The 22,764-nt window shown below is 41.3% G+C and overlaps 1 protein-coding gene and 1 pseudogene across 2 annotated transcripts in view; both read right to left on the bottom strand.

Moving 5' to 3' along the window:
• Nucleotides 1-13,628, bottom strand: part of LOC120019911 (perforin-1-like) — a 79,620-nt gene extending 65,992 nt beyond the window's left edge. The window contains exons 1-3 of one of the 2 annotated variants that reach the window (XM_038963324.1): nt 13,517-13,628; nt 4,835-5,188; nt 4,500-4,739 (exon numbers count right to left, since the gene is read on the bottom strand). In XM_038963324.1, coding sequence (XP_038819252.1) covers nt 4,500-4,739; nt 4,835-5,181 — 587 coding nt within the window. In that variant the 5' untranslated portion in view covers nt 5,182-5,188; nt 13,517-13,628. Of the gene's footprint in view, nt 1-4,499; nt 4,740-4,834; nt 5,189-13,407 lie in introns of both variants that reach the window. The other variant, XM_038963331.1, reaches the window with a different exon arrangement.
• LOC120028282 lies at nt 12,372-12,500 on the bottom strand (annotated as a pseudogene).
• Nucleotides 13,629-22,764: the final 9,136 nt, after the last annotated feature.

Here is a 22,764-nt window from a genome sequence, read left to right as displayed (position 1 = left end):
CTCCGTTAATCTCTGCACACTCAACCCAACACCCTGCGGTTTACCACACAGCCTATAGGGAGGAGGTCAGTGACCTGGCATTGTGGAACCAGGACAACAACATCTCAAGGTCAGCAAGACAAAAGTGCTGATATCGAGTCAATGTGCAGGGGAACAGGTTGGTCAAGGTACTTTGTTCATGTAGGTATGGGTAAAGTGACTATGCATAGATAACAGACAGCAGGTAGCAGCAGTGTAAAAATAAATGGAGGGGGGATCAATGTAAATAGTCCATGGGGGAGTCAATGTAAATAGTCCATGGGGTGGTCAATGTAAATAGTCCATGGGGGGAGGTCAATGTAAATAGTCCATGGGGGGAGGTCAATGTAAATAGTCAACGAGGGAGGTCAATGTAAATAGTCCATGGGGGTCAATGTAAATAGTCCATGGGGGGAGGTCAATGTAAATAGTCCATGGGGGGAGGTCAATGTAAATAGTCCATGGGGGTCAATGTAAATAGTCCATGGGGGGAGGTCAATGTAAATAGTCCATGGGGGGAGGTCAATGTAAATAGTCCATGGGGGGTCAATATAAATAGTCCATGGGGGGAGGTCAATGTAAATAGTCCATGGGGGGGTCAATGTAAATAGTCCATGGGGGGGTCAATGTAAATAGTCCATGGGGGGTCAATGTAAATAGTCCATGGGGGGAGGTCAATGTAAATAGTCCATGGGGGGAGGTCAATGTAAATAGTCCATGGGGGGTCAATGTAAATAGTCCATGGGGGGAGGTCAATGTAAATAGTCCATGGGGGGAGGTCAATGTAAATAGTCCATGGGGGGAGGTCAATGTAAATAGTCAACGAGGGAGTCAATGTAAATAGTCCATAGGGGGGTCAATGTAAATAGTCCATGGGGGGAGGTCAATGTAAATAGTCCATGGGGGTCAATGTAAATAGTCCATGGGGGGTCAATGTAAATAGTCCATGGGGGGAGGTCAATGTAAATAGTCCATGGGGGGGGGTCAATGTAAATAGTCCATGGGGGGTCAATGTATATAGTCCATGGGGGGAGGTCAATGTAAATAGTCCATGGGGGGTAATGTAAATAGGCCATTTGATTAATTAACACATTTACATATGCTGTGTTTATTATCTGTTGTCAATCCTGTTGCCTAGTTACCCCTACTTATATGTGCACATCTACTTCAGTTACCTCATACCCCTGCACATTGACTCTGTACTGGTACCCCCTGTATATAGCCATGTTATCGTTACTCATTGTGTATTTATGCCTCAACCCCCAGAGGGTCCCAGGGGGCCCCGTCACAGGTAACACTTGAACACACATAAGACATGACAAGATGTGTAGAATGGCAGGAAATCTGCTTTAAAACTGCAAAATGTTCTCTGCGCCAACAACAGGGATGTGAGCACTTTGGGGTTGCATGGCTGGGGGTTTGTTACAGACCGAAAAATGACAATATCCAGCCAGACCTTTGCCACCTAGAAAAATGTGTATGTCCGGACCTTAGTATTTCACCCACCTGGTGTGCCAGGTCTAAATCAGTCCCTGATTGGAGGGCAAGAAAGAAAAAAAGCTGTGGAACTGGCTTCAAGGTCCAGTAATGAATTTGAGGGAAATATATCAACAACCAAAGGCTACCTTCACTCCCTGCTGGACAGCCGTGTTGGGTATGAGCAGGTGCAGAGGCGTTAGAGAATAGTAGATTACGTCCGGGAAGTTCTTCAAGGTTCTCATCCAACTATGGAACCCCACTGAGTCGTTACGGTTGAGTGACAGCTCCCCCGGCCAACCAGAGCCTCCCACCACCTTGGTGTGGTGGCTGAGGAAGCTAGAGCTGTAGGAGGTCTTTGAGTCACGGTTGTCCAGAACCTTGGAGCAACTTTGGACGGTAGAGGAAACTGACATCCCAACATTTATCTGGAAGCCCCTGGACAAGCAGGATTCCACCTGAGAGAAGGAATACAGAGCCATATATTCAGAGAGTTGTCTTTAAGGTTTCTTCCATAAAAGACTGTGATGCATTTGCTACGTGGGCAATATTAATCAATGGAATTTTCTGAATGTAACTGAACTTCTAGAAATAGTTACAAAAAATGTTGTGCTGTAGGTTATTGCTCTAATCTAGTACACCTGATTCTAATAATTAGCTGGTTGATGAGCTGAATCAGGTTAGTTACAACTGGGGTTGGAGCGAAAACCTACAGGAGGATAGTTCTCAAAAAAACAGGGTTGGAGAAACCTGGATTATATAGATGTAAACGTACAGGAGGGTATCTCTCCAGGAACAGCGTTCAAGAGCCCTGCTCTAACAGTATACGGATCTGGTGGTACGTAATGGTTACAGATTGCTGTTTGAATTCCTGTAGCTTCCTTTAATGGAAAATGTCCTCTATTACAGCAGGCATTGAGACTAAGTAAGTCACCTGGTTTGTAGAGAGGCCACTGTGTGAAGCCTGACAGGTGCGTATTGCTGTGGTCATCGTCAGCCGGCCTCCCAGGTCAACCTGGCGGATGTAGTGAGTCCCATAGGTGTCTATGAGCCGGCGGTACTGGGCCTTAGAAGTCTTAGAGTTTGAGTCCAGACGATCAATGTCCTTACGGAACTCATCACTGAGAGTAGGAGTGTTTGGCGTGCGATAACTGGAACACAGGAATTAGCATATCAGATGTGAATTAAAATACGACACAGAGACGACCTTGATCTACAATTGGTTGACCCTTTCTCAGACTATCGCATACAGAAGCAATGGTCCTTTCAACATTTTGGTGGGTGTCGCGGTAACAGCAGGTCACATACAGAAAAACCACTTCAACTTGAATGTGTTACAAATCGGAACCCAAAAGATCAGATTCATTGTGTTTTTTGTTGTTGCAGTTCACACATTGGGGAAAAGATCAGATATGTATCTGATATGCCAAGACATCGGAACTGAGGTGACAGTGTGAACAAAGCCTTTATGAAATGAAGACCCTTATGGAAAATTCACATGATTTCACATGGGAAAATTCACATGATTTCACATGGGAAAATTCACATGATTTCACACATGGGAAAATTCCACATTTTGCTCAACTTTCTTTTTCAGATACAATTTCACATGTGAAATCATGTGAAACCGTGTGTTTTTTGAACACTTCAGATGTGGATTTTTACACATAACCTTTCACATGTGGATTCACATTTTCTCGAGATGCCCTGTTAGTCACTATGAAACATTAACAGAACTTTTAACATAATGTTTTCAACTTACAAAAAAAATGAAAATATTCAGACCCCTTGACTTTTTCCATTTCCATTACAACCTTATTCTAAAATTGATAAAATTGTTTTAAACACAATAGCCCATAATGACAAAGCAAAAACTGTTTTTTAGACATGTTGGCAAATGTATACAAAAAACCCTGAAATATCACAGTTACATATATATTCAGACCCTTTATTCAGTACTTTGTTGAATCACCTTTGGCAGCGATTACAGCCTCGAGTCTTCTTGGGTATGACACTACAAGCTTGGCACACCTGTATTTGGGGAGTTTCTCCCATTCTTCTCTGCAGATCTTCTCAAGCTCTGTCAGGTTGGATGGGGAGCGTCGATGCACAGCTATATTCAGGTCTTGCCAGAGATGTTTGATCGGGTTCAAGTCTGGACTCTGGCTGGGCCACTCAAGGGCATTTAGAGACTTTTCCTGAAGCCACTCCTTGGCTGTGTGCTTAGGGTCGTAGTCCTGTTGGAAGGTGAACCTTCGCCCCAGTCTGAGGTCCTGGGCGCTCTAGAGCAGGTTTTCATCAAGGATTGCTCTGTACTTTGCTCCGTTCATCTTTCCCTCGATCCTGACTAGTCTCCAAGTCCCTGCCACTGAAAAACATCCCCACAGCATGATGCTGCCACCACCATGCTTCACCGTAGGGATGGTGCCACGTTTCCTCCAGACGTGACACCTGTCATTCAGGCCAAAGAGTTCAATCTTGATTTCATCAGACCAGAGAATCTTGTTTCTCATGGTCTGAGAAAACTTAGGTTCCTTTTGTCAAACTCTAAACGGGCTGTCATGTGCCTTTTACTGAGGAGTGGCTTCGGTCTGGCCACTACCATTCTGGAAATATATCTTATATTCTCAGCACAGTAAATTCTCAGTTTTTTTCCAGGGACGCAAGGATGTTTTTTTGGGATGTTCTCAGAACATTTTGTCATGTTCCCCTGGAGGTACTGCCTAGTTCCTGGTTTGTTCCAGGGATGTCCCCGAGGACGTTTTTAGGACGTCCTTGGGATGCTGTTGAATGGTCCCCTGGAGGTTTTTGTGTAGCTCAAATGTTGTCATTTTTACATTTTGCATCCCCATGTTGTAAAAAAAAAAATCACATGAAATCATGTTGTTTTCACATTTTGTTTCGTTTTTTTGTGTCACATGTGATCACATAAGATCACATGTGAAATGTTGCATCTGTAAGGGAAGCGCTATAAAAGTTGAACAAATCATTATTGTTATTTTTACCTGTAGTGCCGGCAGCAGAGATTCTGTGAGAAGAAAGAGTGGCGGTCCTCTTTGGTCTTGGTTGTGGCAAAGATGGCTACATCAGACTGGGACCCTCCCATCTCTATGCTAGCGCCCACATCCTTCGCCACACTCACAATCACCGGTCCCACAGGTACGCTTACAGACACCTTCGCCTCATTACTCAAACCCCCCTTCCATTTTGTAGAGATCTCGTTGGTAGTGGACTGTGCCAGGTTACTGGAGGAGAGAAGAGGAGAGGATAGGTGAGGAGAGCAGAGGAGAGTTTCTGTCCAATTTCCATCAAGTAAACAGTCAGAAACCATCCTACTCACCTGACAGAGGCATGAGAGTGGCTGGAGATATCCTCAGTACAGTGGCTGTAGGGCCTCCAGTCTACAACAGACAGGGGTATTTTCTGCAGCTTGTCCCCCTGTAGGGGGTTACTACACAGTGTACAGGTTTTACTGGGGGACAGGTAGGTCTTCAGGTCGATCAGGTAGGCCCCTTTACGTTTCAGGGTCACCACGTCAAACCCCTCCCCTGCCAGGTTGTGACCGGGGACAAAGGGTGCGGAGTCACACTGGGATTGGCTGGCAGTACGACAGGTGAGGGCGGAGTCCAGTTGAGAAAGGAGAAGGAGAAGAGGAAGGGAGAAGAGGGGAGGGGCTGATAAGGGCATTACTGAACTAAAGGGAGGGAGGCGAGGGAGTAGAGAGAGAGAGAAAAAGGAGGAGAGCGAGTATGAGAGGAGTGGGGAAGAAAATGGCAGAGACAGAAGGGATGAGAGAAAGTGAGAGGTGTGGGGAGAGAGAAGGAGAAAGAGGCTGTTTAAACTCCATGATGTGAAGCACTTTGTGACTTGAAATGAAAGCGCTATATACAGTGCATTCGGAAAGTAATCAGACCCCTTGACTTTTTCAACATTTTGTTACGTTACAGCCTCTTTCCAAAATTGATTAAATAAAAAAAATTCTCATCAATACCCTGTAATGACAAAGCAGCCCTTGCTCCTACATCGCTGGCATCAGTGTACAAAGCAAATGGACGACGGAAATCCGGAGCAGCTAGCAGAGACAAAAAGGGTTCCAGAAAACTGAAAGGGAGATGAAGGATGTCCCCGAGGACAAGGTAGAAGGTAGGAAAAGTCATCAGGAGTGACAAATGCAGGACATTTTTGGCACGTTCGGAGAGACCTGCAAATATCCCTTCTGCATATTGAACTTGCTAGTGTACTTAGCAGCACCAACACAATCATCGACCCTGGGCAAAGGGTATGAGTCCGACTTAGTAATGGCATTGAGTTTCCGAAAATCGGAACAAAAGCACAGAGACCCATCCTCCTTAGGTGCTAATATAACGCTAAGGTGCTGCAACAGATTTGTTTTCGTGTTCAAGGTACTAATATACAGGGTGAACTCCACAGACTGTTGCCATGTTGTACAATTCTGTGCTCAAGCATGAACTCATCCTCACTGCGGAGTTTCTCTCTCTTTTCAGGATTCACTCGATAGGTATGTTGTTTGGTTTGGGCAGACTCCCCAACGTCAATGTTTGAGTTGGCACATCTGAGAATGAACCCTGATATTCTAAAAGCAGTGCAACAATGTTGCCTTTATCCTTGGGAGGAAGGTGTGCAAAAAATACATCAATGTTTTCCAGAATCTCTGAGTTGCTCAGCTGTCCGACAGGTAAAGGGTCTATTGGGCTTTCCTTATGCTCTCAAGGAAGACTATAGTCAATGGTGACGGTAGTGGCCACAGGCAGAAGATCACTACCGGTTTCCACCGACTTCTCCGCAGTTAGTGAGGGAGATATAAGATTTTTGCAGTATCAACTTTTGCGAACCTCACTTCTTTCAGTGGTCCTACAAACTCACTCACCTATGGTGTTTTGAAAGGAGAGGTCAACTCAGGGGATTGACCGAAACAGGATCACACATAAACGTCTCAGACAGATAGAACATAGTGGGATCGCTGACATCCTCCTCAACACTAGACTTTGTGGGTTGTACAAACTTTCTCCCTGCAACTTTCTTAGACATAGCACGTGTAACGCTGGGAACACTCTAGGGTACATTTCTGATAACTCATCAGTTTCCTCTACTCTGGATTTCTTACAAATGACAGGATTTGGCACGACCTTCCCTCCAGCCAAATCATTTCCCAAAATGAATGTCACCCCCTTCACTGGTAGGCTAGGGGGTGTGGATAACTACTGAGTGCTTTGTTTGAGAAGGTCGTTTTAGGTAGCAACACCTTCATGAAGGCAATTCTTGAACTGCTCGAGTGTCTTTAAATCCTCAAGGTCTTTAATACCTCTTGAGAACCACACCACCAATCAAAATCAGGATATCAGCTTTACAGCTTTACTGTCATAATCTGAACTCTGGTCAAGAGGTAAAGCGGAGTACATTTTCTGAGCTAATCTGAACTCTGGTCAAGAGATAAAGTGGTGTACATTTTCTGAGCTTTTCCCACAAGAACACTTTGGAAGAGCAGTGACTAAATATCCCGTTTTTGGGATGTGGAAATCCACTCAGAGTAAAATACACGCCACCTCCTTTTCCTTGAAAGGCGGTACAAGTCGGCTGTTCCCATCCAAGATCAAACTCTGTTGAGGGTGCAGGATAGCCTGACTTGATTCAGAGTACTTCCAGATCTATCTCCTTTCGTCGCGCTTCCAGATCCATCTCTTTTAATCAAATGGCATGCACACATTCTTCTTGTTCTAGTCTGGTTGAACGTTCTCTTTCCCTTTCCATCTGCTGAAGTTTTAATTTCTGTTGCTCCAATCTCTCCTCACATTCTCTTTCCCTTTCCTGGTGCTCAAACTCTAATTTCAGTTTGCCATTTGACCTTTAGTTCTACCTCAGTTGCATGTCTACGGGGTGAACTCTACCACCCGTTGGACCCTTTCTATCATCATCCCTCTCTGGAAGGATTTTCTCCTCAACCAAATCAGTTGGACGACTGCTTTCGAATGGGCATGTGCAGCTTTGATGTCATAATGCTTTGCAATGACGAGCAGAATCGCCTTTGTACATTTATCTAGAATCTCCCATGTAGAGTTTTCAAAAAATGCTTCTAATTTAAAGTCCATGATTTTATTTTATTATTAGCCTGTGTGTTTATGCAACTTTCAAAATGATTCCTCTTATCTTATAACCCCTCTGGGCAGTTGGATGTCAGTGACAGAAACTCTACCAATTATTTTTTTTGTCACGTTCCTGACCTGTTTTCTTTTGTCTTGTATTTATTTAGTTGGTCAGGGCGTGAGTTGGGTGGGTTTGTCTGTGTGTGATTTTCTATGTTGGGATGTTTGTGTTCGGCCGGGTATGATTCTCAATCAGAGGCAGCTGTCAATCGTTGTCCCTGATTGAGAATCATACTTAGGCAGCCTGGGTTTCACGTGTGTTTTGTGGGTGTTTGTTCCTGTGTCAGGTTTTGTGCCACACAGGACTGTTTCGGTTTTGTCTTGGTTGTTTTGTATTTTGAAGTGTTTTGTTGACTTTCAGTAAATAATGAACACTAACCACTCTGCGTTTTGGTCCTCTCCTTCTGTCAGCGAGGACAGCCGTTACATTTTTTAACACTAAAATATCTGGGCATGGGAGAGCTTCAACTAGGTGATTAGAGGAAACAGTATCCCGGACGAGCCTCCATTTTGTTACGTTCCCCCGCAAGAATCCAAAACGTGTCGCTCAAACAGAAGGGGAAACTAACAAAGAGTCACTGACAACAACCAAAACGAAACAGCTGGGGTTCTAGGAGGGGTTCTGAAAGACACTCATGGAGGTGTCCACTGGAAGTTGACAATCAACAACAACTGGGACCAAATAGACACCCACTATGAGCACCCACTAAATTTGCCCAAGAAGAGGTAAACAAAATAAAACCCCACACCAAACTTAAGGTAAACAAAATAAAAACCCCACACCAAACTTAAGGTAAACAAAATATAAACCCACACCAAACTTAACCTCTACTTCATCACCATTCCTGATCTGGGAGCATCCTCATCAGTAAAAAGCTGACTAGCATAGCCTAGCATAGCGCCACAAGTAAATACTAGCATATAAATATCATGAAATCACAAGTCCAATACAGCAAATGAAAGATACACATCTTGTGAATCCAGCCATCATTTCCGATTTTTAAAATGTTTTACAGCGAAAACACAATATGTATTTCTATTAGCTAACCACAATAGCAAATAACTCAACCGCATATTTTCACCATTTTTCTACCGCATAGGTAGCTATCACAAAACCGACCAAATAGAGATATAATTAGTCACTAACCAAGAAACAACTTCATCAGATGACAGTCTTATAACATGTTATACAATAAATCTATGTTTTGTTCGAAAATGTGCATATTTGAGGTATAAATCATAGTTTTACATTGCAGCTACAATCACAAATAGCACTGAAGCAGCCAGAATAATTACAGAGAGCAACGTGAAATACCTAAATACTCATCATAAAACATTTATGAAAAATACATGGTGTACAGCAAATGAAAGATAAACATCTTGTGAATCCAGCCAATATTTCCGATTTTTTAAGTGTTTTACAGCGAAAACACAATATAGCATTATATTAGCTTACCACAATAGTCAAACACACAACCGCATTTATTCACCGCATAGATAGCATTCGCAAAAACCAGCAAAATATATAAAATTAATCACTAACCTTGACCAACTTCATCAGATGACAGTCTTATAACATCATGTTACACAATACACTTATGTTTTGTTCGAAAATGTGCATATTTTGAGCTGCAAACCGTGGTTATACGTTGTGAATATGTAGCATCGATTCACCAAATTATCCGGAGATATTTTGGACGGTCACCTAATCTGACCAAAGAACTCATCATAAACTTTACTAAAAAATACATGTTGGACAGCAAATGAAAGATACACTAGTTCTTAATGCAATCGCCATGTTAGATTTTTAAAAATAACTTTACCATAACAAACAGCTTACGTTATAGCGAGACAGCGCCCGCAATAAGGGCGGAAAATAGGACTAAACATTTTCCACAGAAATACAAAATAACATCATAAATGGTTCCTACTTTTGCTGAGCTTCCATCAGAATCTTGTACAAGGAGTCCTTGGTCCAGAATAAATTGTTGTTTGGTTTTAGAATGTCCTCTTCTCCTGTCGAATTAGCAACCTTAGCTAGCCAAGTGGCGCGAAGATGTCCATCTTCACCTAACGCAGAGAACGGAAAACTCCAAAACTCCCGATAAACGTTGAATAATCTGATAAAACTATATTGAAAAAACATACTTTACGATGATATTATCACATGTATCAAATAAAATCAAAGCCGGAGATATTAGCCGTCTATACGGAACGCTTTTCAGAAGCCAATGCTGATGTCCTTCCCGCGCCTTGGTAGACAAAGGAAATTGTGGTCACGTCATTCCAAGAGCTCTTGTTCGACCTCAGATCAAGCTAGACACCCCATTCCACCTCCCACTGCCTGTTGACATCTAGTGGAAGGCGTATGAAGTGCATGTATATCCATAGATTTCAAGCAATTGAATAGGAAGGCCCTGGAACAGAGCCTCGATTTCAGATTTTTCACTTCCTATCAGGAAGTTTTCTGCAAAATGAGTTCTGTTTTACTCACAGATATAATTCAAACGGTTTTAGAAACTTGAGAGTGTTTTCTATCCAATAGTAATAATAATATGCATATTGTACGATCTAGAATAGAGTACGAGGCAGTTTAATTTGGGCACGATTTTTTACAAAGTGGAAACAGCGCCCCCATATTGACAAGAAGTTTTAAGGTAAACAAAATAAAACCCCACACCAAACTTAAGGTAAACAAAATAAAACCCACACCAAACATAAAAAGGAAGCAAACCAAAAAGTGGAGCAAAACGAAAACCAGGAAGAAATAGGGAGAGCCAACTAAAGGTTAACCCTCCGCATCTCTCAAGCCAACTAAAGGTTAACCCTCCGCATCTCTCAAGCCAACTAAAGGTTAACCCTCCGCATCTCTCAAGCCAACTAAAGGTTAACCCTCCGCATCTCTCAAGCCAACTAAAGGTTAACCCTCCGCATCTCTCAAGCCAACTAAAGGTTAACCCTCCACATCTCTCAAGCCAACTAAAGGTTAACCCTCCACATCTCTCAAGCCAACTAAAGGTTAACCCTCCACATCTCTCAAGCCAACTAAAGGTTAACCCTCCACATCTCTCAAGCCAACTAAAGGTTAACCCTCCACATCTCTCAAGCCAACTAAAGGTTAACCCTCCACATCTCTCAAGCCAACTAAAGGTTAACCCTCCACATCTCTCAAGCCAACTAAAGGTTAACCCTCCACATCTCTCAAGCCAACTAAAGGTTAACCCTCCACATCTCTCAAGCCAACTAAAGGTTACCCTCCACATCTCTCAAGCCAACTAAAGGTTAACCCTCCATCTCTCAAGCCTACTGAAGCACTGGGCCAGCTGCTCTTCAATATCACCTGTGCCAGCACAGTTGAAAAACCTTCTGACCAATGAGATGACAAGCCAGCACAGTTGAAAAACCTTCTGACCAACGAGATGACAAGCCAGTACAGGTGTAACACATACTTAATAACAAGGTGACACCAATCTGTGCGCCCAACGTGCCAACGTCCAACCTCTAAATATACATGGAAAACCGAAGCCTGTAAATGCTAGCAAGCTAGTTTCATCATATTACCTCAAGAACTCAATACACTAATAACATGAAATCCTGACACCACAAAACATAATTTACAGTATGTGACTAATATTTATACAAGTAAGGTACAAGGTTTTCAGAGGTTACAATCTCCATTTAGTGAGTTTTATACATTTAAAGGGGAACTCCACTCGACTTTTTTCATTAGCCCAATGTTGTAAAATTAGCCCAATGTTGTAAAATATAAGGACAACAACCACCGAGCCACTGCCTGTTCACCCCGCTATCATCCAGAAGGCGAGGTCAGTACTGGTGCATCAAACCTGGGACCCGAGAGACTGAAAAACAGCTTCTATCTCAAGGCCATCAGACTGTTAAAAAGCCATCAGTAGCACCTTAGAGGCGGCTGCTCTATATACATAGACTTGAAATCACTGGCCACTTTAATAATGGAACACTGGTCACTTTAATAATGGAACACTGACCACTTTAATAATGGAACACTGGTCACTTAATACATGGAACACTGGCCACTTTAATAATGGAACACTGGCCACTTTAATAATGGAACACTGATCATTTTGATAATGGAACACTGGTCACTTTAATAATGGAACACTGGTCACTTTAATAATGGAACACTGGTCATTTTAATAATGGAACACTGGTCACTTTAATAATGGAACACTGGTCACTTTAATAATGGACCACTGGTCACTTTAATAATGGAACACTGGTCACTTTAATAATGTTTACGTATCTCATTTCATATACTGTATTCTATTCTACTGTATCTTAGTCTATGCCGCTCTGACATTGCTATTCTTAATTCCATTCCTTTACTTTGGATTTGTGTTGGATTGTTGTGAAATTGTTAGATATTACTTGTTAGATATTACTTGTTAGATATTACTGCACTGTTGGAGCTAGAAACACAAGCATTTCTCTACACCTGCAATAACATCTGCTAATTAAACACGTATATATGTGACCAATACAATTTGATTTGATCTGTCAGCTCCTTTTGCGTAGACTGTGTAGACCCCTGTATCTGACTCAAGAGCTTCCACAGTATAATCTCTCAGTGAAAGCTCCCCGGTCCCGTCCCCATCGAACAACAAATATTATTTTCTACAAAAATTATTTCCTACTTTACTTCTGGTCATTCATGTATTTTATAAATGTATTGTTTTGAGCTTACAGCACCTGGCATTCCCAGGTGGTCTCCCATCCAAGTACTAACCAGGCCCGACCCTGCTCAGCCACCGAGGTCAGACGAGATCAGACGAGGTCAGACGTGTTCAGGGTGGTATGACCACAAGTGTATTTTCTACCCCATTTTCTCCCTGAATTTACGACCTTGTCTCACCGCTGTGTGGGGGGGTGAGTGTGTGAGTATTTAATCACTCATTCATGTATTTATTCACTCATTCATGTATTTAATATCTCATTCATGTATTGAATCATTCATTCACGTATTTAATAACTCAATCACTTGTTCATTAACCCTTCAGTATTCTGTATTTGTATGTTTTTTTTGTGATAGGTGTGTGTCAGAGTGTGTGTATTTAGTATAAGGGCTTTCCAGAACCTATGTTTTCCCCTGAGATGCCGTTTGTCTGTCGACATACAACCATTGTTCGTGCGTGTAAATGTGCATGTAATTCTGTGTGTTTATATATACTGCGTGGGTATGTGGCCATTAGCCTGTGTGGGCATTGTGTGACCTTGAGTTTGTGTGTCCTTGTGGATTTCAACAGTCCCACTAAAGTTCATTGGCAAGAAAATCTTATCTCCCTACTCTTGGCAGAAGTCTAAAAAACAGACTTTCTGCTGGTCTTATAACTTCTCCACAGGATGTCTCCAGAATTACAGAATAACAATTATATTATTAGTATTATTACTTATTATTAAAATTACAGAATCTCATTATTATGAATTATCATTGGGATTACATAGTCTTCTCAACAACACACACACACCTGTTGAACCAAAAGACAATGATTAGGTGAAATATTTAGCATTTTACCATTATCCTGACAACTGCCAAACCTTTGTTTGGTTAATAGGCTAGTGACATTTAAAAGTCACACCACTCGAATGATTTTGGATTGAATTGAAATGCACAACTGTGATGTGAAAAAACACAAATTAAATCTGTGAAGTCGGAAATCTGACAAAGATTCCTCTGAATCTAAACCTTGTCATTAAAGGCTTTAAATCCACTCACCTGTTTGAATTTGTGTGAGTGGTTTTTCAGCCGAGTTTGTCCTCAGATCTGGAGTCAGTGATGAAGTCTGTCTCTCCCTCCTCTCTGTCTGTCTACTTCTCTATACAACCTGTTTGAATTTGTGTGAGTGGTTCTTCAGTTTGTCCTCAGATCTGGAGTCAGTGATGAAGTCTGTCTCTCCCTCCTCTCTGTCTGTCTGTTTTTCTCTACACCCAGGGATGGACTTTAACACAGAACAGCTGACTTTCTGACTATGACCAACTTTCCCAGAAAACGTTCCTAAAGCTAGAGTCCTTAACCCTTTACACTGTTGGAAATTGGCCTATAATAATAGAGCTAAATTTAAATGTTTTTTACAGAATAATAATGAAAGTAAATGCATAACCAATCAAAATGGAACCGTTGGAGATTATGGGAAAATTATTAAACTAAAGGTGAGGAGAAAACATTTAAGACTGAATCCAAACATTATACTATTGATTTTATGTGCATTTTACCTTTACATTTACTTTTCACCACATTCTTTTGATAACTAAATGTAAAAATATTCTTGATACATTCAGTAACATGAAAAGAATATTAATGGAAAATGTCATCCATTATTTGAAAGCGTTTTCTATGACAACATGGCTGGCTAAGTTACAAAATACGACCTTAAAAAAGCTGATCGTAATTTCTGTGCACATACAGTCTTAGAAAAAAAGGTGCTATTGGAAAAGCCTTTAAAACTTCTTGTCAATAGGGGGGCGCTGTTTTCACTTTGGAAAAAAATCATGCCCAAATTAAACTGCCTCGTACTCTATTCTAGATCGTACAATATGCATATTAGTATTACTATTGGATAGAAAACACTCTCAAGTTTCTAAAACTGTTTGAATTATATCTGTGAGTAACACAGAACTAATTTTGCAGCAAACTTCCATACAGGAAGGGAAAAATCTGAAAACGATGCTCTGTTCCAGGGCCTGCCTATTCAATTGCCTAATATTTATCGATATGCATGCACTTCATACGCCTTCCACTAGATGTCAACAGGCAGTGGAAGGTGGAATGGGGTGTCTAGCTTGATCTGAGGCCGAACAAGAGCTTTTGGAGTGACAGGTCTGGAAATGTCTTTGTCTTCTCTGGTGCGCGAAGTACGTCGACATTGGCTTCTGAAAAGCGTTCGGTATACACGGCGGATATCTCCGGCTCTGATTTTATTTGATACATGTGATAATAACATCATAAAGTAGTTTTTTTCAACCGAGTTGTATCAGTTTATTCAACGTTTATCGGGACTTTTGGAGTTTTCCGTTCTTTGCACCGAGAGAAGATGGGCATGTTCGCGCCACATGGCTAGCTAAGGTTGCTAATTCGACAGGAGAAAAGGACATTCTAAAACCAAACAACGATTTATTCTGGACCTAGGACTCCTTGTACAAGATTCTGATGGAAGCTCAGCAAAAGCAAGAACAATTTATGATGTTATTTCGTATTTCTGTGGAAAATGTTGATTCCTATTCTCTGCCGTTTTGGCGGGCGCTGTCTCGCAATAACGCAAGCTGTTTGTTATGGTAAAGTTATTTTTAAAAATCTAACACGGCGATTGCATTAAGAACCAGTGTATCTTTCATTTGCCATACAACAAGTATTTTTATGTAAAGTTTATGATGAGTTCTTTGGTCAGATTAGATGAGTGTCCAAAATAGCTCCGGACATTCTGGTGAATCGATGCTACATATTCACAATGTATAACCACGGTTTGCAGCTCAAAATATGCACATTTTCGAACAAAACATAAGTGTATTGTATAACCTGATGTTATAAGACTGTCATCTGATGAAGTTGGTCAAGGTTAGTGATTCATTTTATATCTTTTGCTGGTTTTTGCGAATGCTATCTATGCGGTGAATAAATGCGGTTGTGTGTTTGGCTATTGTGGTAAGCTAATATAATGCTATATTGTGTTTTCGCTGTAAAACACTTAAAAAATCTGAAATATTGGCTGGATTCACAAGATGTTTATCTTTCATTTGCTGTACACCATGTATTTTTCATAAATGTTTTATGATGAGTATTTAGGTATTTCACGTTGCTCTCTGTAATTATTCTGGCTGCTTTGGTGATATTTTTGATGGTAGCTGCAATGTAAAACTATGATTTATACCTCAAATATGCACATTTTCGAACAAAACATAGATTTATTGTATAACATGTTATAAGACTGTCATCTGATGAAGTTGTTTCTTGGTTAGTGACTAATTATATCTCTATTTGGTCAGTTTTGTGATAGCTACCTAATGCGGTAGAAACATGGTGAAAATATGCGGTTGAGTCTTTTGCTATTGTGGTTAGCTAATAGAAATACATATTGTGTTTTCGCTGTAAAACATTTTAAAAATCGGAAATGATGGCTGGATTCACAAGATGTTTATCTTTCATTTGCTGTATTGGACTTGTGATTTCATGATATTTATATGCTATTATTTACTTGTGGCGCTATGCTAGTCAGCTTTTACTGATGAGGATGCTCCCGGATCCGGGATGGGTGTTAAGTAAAGGTTAAATAACGTTTTTTGGTTTCAGGTAGAAACCTATCAGGTTCCATGTAGAACTCTTTCCCCAGAGGGTTCTATGTAGAACCAAAGAGGGTTCTACCTGGAACCGAAAAGGGTTCTCCAATCGGGACAGCCAAAGAACTCTTTTGAAACCCTTTTTTCTAAGAGTGTAGAATAGGGTGTAGAATAGGGTGTAGAATAGAGTGTGGAATAGAGTGTGGAATAGAGTGTGGAATAGAGTGTAGAATAGAGTGTAGAATAGAGTGTAGAATAGAGTGTAGAATAGAGTGTAGAATAGAGTGGAATAGAGTGTAGAATAGAGTGTAGAATAGAGTGTAGAATGGAGTGTAGAATAGAGTGTAGAATGGAGTGTAGAATAGAGTGTAGAATAGAGTGTAGAATAGAGTGTAGAATAGAGTGTGGAATAGAGTGTGGAATAGAGTGTGGAATAGAGTGTGGAATAGAGTGTGGAATAGAGTGTGGAATAGAGTGTAGAATAGAGTGTGGAATAGAGTGTAGAATGGAGTGTAGAATGGAGTGTGGAATAGAGTGTAGAATAGAGTGTGGAATAGAGTGTAGAATAGAGTGTGGAATAGAGTGTGGAATAGAGTGTGGAATAGAGTGTAGAATAGAGTCACGAATGCATCCAGATGCGTGATCGCCACCAGATGTATTCACAATATGACATACACTAAAAAACTTAAGGGTTCAACATGTTTTTTTTTAAAGATCTTCAAAGTTCTTCAAAGAACCTTAGCCTCTAATTCCTCCCAATCCCGGATCCGGGAGCACCCCCATCAGTAAAAAAGCTGACTAGCATAGCCTAGCATAGCGTCACAAGTAAATACTAGCATCTAAATATCATTAAATCACAAGTCCAAGACACCAGATGAAAGATACACATCTTGTGAATCCAGCCATAATTTCTGATTTTTAAAATGTTTTACAGGGAAGACACAATATGTAAATCTATTAGCTAACCACGTTAGCAAAAGACACCACTTTTTTTACTCCACCATTTTTTTACTGCATCAGTAGCTATCACAAATTCGACCAAATAAAGATATAAATTGCCACTAACCAAGAAACAACTTCATCAGATGACAGTCTGATAACATATTTATTGTATAGCATATGTTTTGTTAGAAAAATGTGCATATTTCAGGTATAAATCATAGTTTACCATTGCAGCCACCATCACAACTCTCACCAAAGCGACTAGAATAACTTCAGAGAGCAACGTGAATTACCTAAATACTCATCATAAAACATTTCTGAAAAATACACAGCGTACAGCAAATGAAAGACAAACATCTTGTGAATCCAGCCAATATTTCAGATTTTTTAAGTGTTTTACAGCGAAAACACAATATAGCATTATATTAGCTTACCACAATAGCCAGAAACACAACACCATTTACCAGCAGCAAAGGTTAGCGATCGTAACAAGCAAGCAAAAGATATATAATTTTTGACTAACCTTCATAAACTTCTTCAGATGACAGTCCTGTAACATCATATTACACAATGCATATAGGGTTTGTTCGAAAATGTGCATATGTAGCGGCACAAATCGTGGTTATACAATGTGAGTAGTGGCCAAACTTCAAGCAATCTGTCCGGCGCCATCTTGGAGAGGCACCTAATCTAATCATTAACTATTCATAAACTTGACTAAAAAATACAGGTTGGACAGCAAATGAAAGATACATTAGTTCTTAATGCAACCGCTGTGTTAGATTTTTAAAATTAACGTTACTGCGCATACAGCGTGCGCTAAAGCGAGACCGCACCGAAAATCATGGCGGAATTATTGTTTAACATTTGTCAACATAAATACGAATTAACAGCATAAAGACTTCTTACTATTTGACGAGCTTCCATCAGAATCTTGGGCAAGGTGTCCTTTCTCCAGAACAATCGTCTTTTGGTTGAAAGATGTCCTCTTCTCCTGTAGAATTAGCAGCTAACGCTAGCTATGTGCCAGAGAGGTGTCCAACTCGTGATAGCGCGTGACAAAGAATATCCAGAAAATCGCAATAAACTAATATAAACTGCTATAAGTCGGTTTAAATTAACTACCTTATGAAGTTTTTAAGACAAAAATCAAATTAAATCAGAGCCGGAGATATAGAACTGCTAAAACGAAAGCTTTTCAGGACGCCATTGTGATGTCCCTCCTGCGCCAGGCGCCCCGTTGAAAAGAACGGACCTTCCGTTCCACGGGCTTTTATAGTGCCCCAGATGGTGCAATCCACTCCATTCAAATTCTCACCGCTTACTGACATCTAGAGGAAGGCGTATGCAGTGCATGTAGCCCCATAGCTTACATGGGAATTTATAAACTGACCCTAAAACAGAGACCTCGATTTCAGAAATCTCACTCCTTGACAGGAAGTGTGCTGCAGAATGAGTTCTGTTTCACTCAGAGAAATAATTCAAACGGTTTTAGAAACTAGAGAGTGTTTTCTATCCAATAGTAATAATAATATGCATATTGTACGAGCAAGAATTGAGTACGAGGCAGTTTAATTTGGGAACGAATTTTTACAAAGTCGAAATGGCGCCCCCCTATTGACAAGAAGTTTTAAGATCCTTGGCACTGAAGATTGCCCCCAAAAGGTTCTCCCAAGAACCCCATAGGAGGTGGGCTTCATTGAGGAACCTCCTTAGTTGGTGGGGGTTCTTGCAGGAACCTAACTGCCCAACTGGAACATTTGAATTTGAATTTGGAAGGACAGCAGGTGCAGGTACATAACTGAAACATGTAAAGATCTCCTCAATTGAGAATTGGAAATGATGCAGACAATTACATTATTTGGATTACATTCTGCAATATTCAAGCTGATCACCCCTGAAAAAACATAATATTGTTTTATGATGCCATCTACCATCTATCTTTTCATATCTGTGCAAATTTTCCAAAACAGAAAATGGACAAAATTCAATGGATATCAATCAACAAAGAGGTAAGAATACAGTGGCAAGAAAAATGATGTGAACACTTTGGAAATACCTGGATTTCTGCATAAATTGGTCATAAAATTTGATCTGATCTTCATCTAGGTCACAACAAGACAATCACAGTCTGCTTAAACTAATAACACACAAACAATAATACGTTTTCCTGTCTTTATTGAACACACCATATAAACATTCACAGTGCAGGGTGGGAAAGGTATGTGAACCCTTGGATTTAATATCTGGTTGACCCTCCCTTGGCAGCAATAACCTCAACCAAACGTTTTATGTAGTTGCGGCTCAGACCTGCAAAACAGTCAGGAGGAATTTTGGACCATTCCTCTTTACAAAACTGTTTCAGTTCAGCAATATTCTTGGGATGTCTGGTGTGAACTGCTCTCTTGAGGTCATTCCACAGCATCTCAATCGGGTTGAGGTCAAGACTCTGACTGGGCCACTCCAGAAGGCATATTTTCTTCTGTTGAAGCTTCTGTGTTTTGGGTCGTTGTTCTGTTGCATCACCCAACTTCTGTTGAGCTTCAATTGGCGGACAGATAGCCTAACATTCTCCTGCAAAATGTCTTAATAAACTTGGGAATTAATTTTTCCGTCGATGATAGCAAGCTGTCCAGGCCCTGAGGCAGCAAAGCAGCCCCAAACCATGATGCTCCCTCCACCATACTTTACAGTTGGGATGAGGTTTTGATGTTGGTGTACTGTGCCTTTTTTTCTCCACACATAGTGTTGTGTGTTCCTTCCAAACAACTCAACTGTAGTTTCATCTGTCCACAGAATATTTTGCCAGTAGTGCTGTGGAACATCCGAGTGCACTTTTGCAAACTTCAGAAGTGCAGCAATGTTTTTTTTGGACAACTTTCAGTTCACACAGCCACAATAGAGTTATAAGAACCCTCTATTATGTTGCATAAAACAACCATTTGACGCAATTATAGCATTAGATCATAATCTTGCAATTTTGTTCTCACAGTTGCCACCCATTCCCCCGCTAACAAGTGAACCCTCACCCACGGAAGATTGATCTCTGACCTCAGCAGCGATGCAAATCCTTACTATGCCAAAGGGCTGAAAAAACTGCAGAAATTGCGACAGACGCCCTCCAAAATAGACCATCAGGCACAGGTCTTGTGAAGGTTCTCTCCAGTTTGGCCCTAAACTATGCCCACCAGCAGAGACGGACAATGGTCCAATACCTCAGTGCCCAGCAGAGGCACGAGCAGGAAGCTGTGGAGATGATGGGACAGGTGGAGAGAACCAGGAAGTTGGCGATAAAAGACGAAAAATACAAAATGCTGCTCATCGAGGAACTGCGTTGGAGAACAGATCAATTGAAAGACCTGGCTAACACTTATGACAAAGAATGTGAACAAACTTTTGACCAAGTCCATATTCTACAGGAACAAATTGTTTTAGCCAAAAATAAATACAATGAAGTCCATACAAACTAGATGAATCTGACAAGCAAGCTAAAAACAGGGGCAAGCAAATTGATGCCGCCCTGCAAACAGTTTTGAATGAAACCACTCAAAGCAATAATGTTTTACTCCAAAAGCTGCAGACCAAAGACGATCAGTTAATGAACACAATGACCAAGTTGGATGACAAACAGCAGAACTCCTTGAAGTCACTGATTTAATGAACGATGAGAAATTCCCAGGTGAGAAAGTTGGAAAAAGTGACCTCTGAGCAAAAGGAGGACATCGCATCACGGAATCTCTTGCTCCGCACTCGAGACCTCTCCTTGCAAACCATGACAGTTACAGTGTGGCAAAAAAAGTATTTAGTCAGCCTCCAATTGTGCAAGTTCTCCCACTTAAAAAGATGAGAGAGGCCTGTAATTTTCATCATATGTACACTTCAACTATGACAGACAAAATGAGAAAAAAAATCCAGAAAATCACATTGTAGGATTTTTTATGAATTTATTTGCAAATTATGGTGGAAAATAAGTATTTGGTCACCTACAAACAAGCAAGATTTCTGTCTCTCACAGACCTGTAACTTCTTCTAAGAGGCTCCTCTGTCCTCCACTCGTTACCTGTATTAATGGCACCTGTTTGAACTTGTTATCAGTATAAAAGACACCTGTCCACAACCTCAAACAGTCACACTCCAAACTCCACTATGGCCAAGACCAAAGAGCTGTCAAAGGACACCAGAAACAAAATTGTAGACCTGCACCAGGCTGGGAAGACTGAATCTGTAATAGGTAAGCAGCTTGGTTTGAAGAAATCAACTGTGGGAGCAATTATTAGGAAATGGAAGACATACAAGACCACTGATAGTCTCCCTCGATCTGGGGCTCCACGCAAGATCTCACCCCGTGGGGTCAAAATGATCACAAGAACGGTGAGCAAAAATCCCAGAACCACACGGGGGGACCTAGTGAATGACCTGCAGAGAGCTGGGACCAAAGTAACAAAGCCTACCATCAGTAACACACTACGCCGCCAGGGACTCAAATCCTGCAGTGCCAGACGTGTCCCCCTGCTTAAGCCAGTACATGTCCAGGCCCGTCTGAAGTTTGCTAGAGAGCATTTGGATGATCCAGAAGAAGATTGGGAGAATGTCATATGGTCAGATGAAACCAAAATAGAACTTTTTGGTAAAAACTCAACTCGTCGTGTTTGGAGGACAAAGAATGCTGAGTTGCATCCAAAGAACACCATACCTACTGTGAAGCATGGGGGTGGAAACATCATCCTTTGGGGCTGTTTTTCTGCAAAGGGACCAGGACGACTGATCCGTGTAAAGGAAGGAATGAATGGGGCCATGTATCGTGAGATTTTGAGTGAAAACCTCCTTCCATCAGCAAGGGCATTGAAGATGAAACGTGGCTGGGTCTTTCAGCATGACAATGATCCCAAACACACCGCCCGGGCAACGAAGGAGTGGCTTCGTAAGAAGCATTTCAAGGTCCTGGAGTGGCCTAGCCAGTCTCCAGATCTCAACCCCATAGAAAATCTTTGGAGGGAGTTGAAAGTCCGTGTTGCCCAGCAACAGCCCCAAAACATCACTGCTCTCGAGGAGATCTGCATGGAGGAATGGGCCAAAATACCAGCAACAGTGTGTGAAAACCTTGTGAAGACTTACAGAAAACGTTTGACCTCTGTCATTGCCAACAAAGGGTATATAACAAAGTATTGAGATAAACTTTTGTTATTGACCAAATACTTATTTTCCACCATAATTTGCAAATAAATTCATTAAAAATCCTACAATGTGATTTTCTGGATTTTTTTTCTCATTTTGTCTGTCATAGTTGAAGTGTACCATTGATGAAAATTACAGGCCTCTCTCATCTTTTTAAGTGGGAGAACTTGCACAATTGGTGGCTGACTAAATACTTTTTTGCCCCACTGTAAGTATGAGGCCAAACGGAGCAAGTGCGAACAGTCACGTGTCTAAAATAAATACCCTAGGCTCCCAGGTGGACTCTGCGATGCAGCAGAATATCACCCATAGGTACCATCTGGAGGAATTCCAGAACAGTCACGCGTTATCGCGGGACTACCCAACCAAGAAACCTAGCTCACAACCGGAGCTCAGGGTAAGAAGGAATGTAGATGACAGGAGATTTCAGACTTCACCTCTCTTAGGGGTCCCTCGGTCTTTTCCTCTTGGCCATTCGGCCCATAGTAACATGGCACCTCCACGCCTACAAAACCAAAGCTTGGCTTTTCCTCTTGGCCTTTCGGCCCACAATTCCCCACAGGAGGGTGCAGATGTTCCCCGCTCACTTGGCGGGATCACCTTGACAAAATCGTCAAAAACTTCTGCATCTTTGACCCCGTTCCAGGAAAGCCAAACGACACTGAGACATTCTTATCAGACATAG

The sequence above is a fragment of the Salvelinus namaycush genome, chromosome 2 (assembly GCF_016432855.1).
Source record: "Salvelinus namaycush isolate Seneca chromosome 2, SaNama_1.0, whole genome shotgun sequence".
NCBI classification, from domain to species: domain Eukaryota; kingdom Metazoa; phylum Chordata; class Actinopteri; order Salmoniformes; family Salmonidae; genus Salvelinus; species Salvelinus namaycush.
The sequence above is the reverse complement of the archived record's forward strand: the minus strand, read 5'-3'. Positions and strand labels throughout refer to the sequence as shown.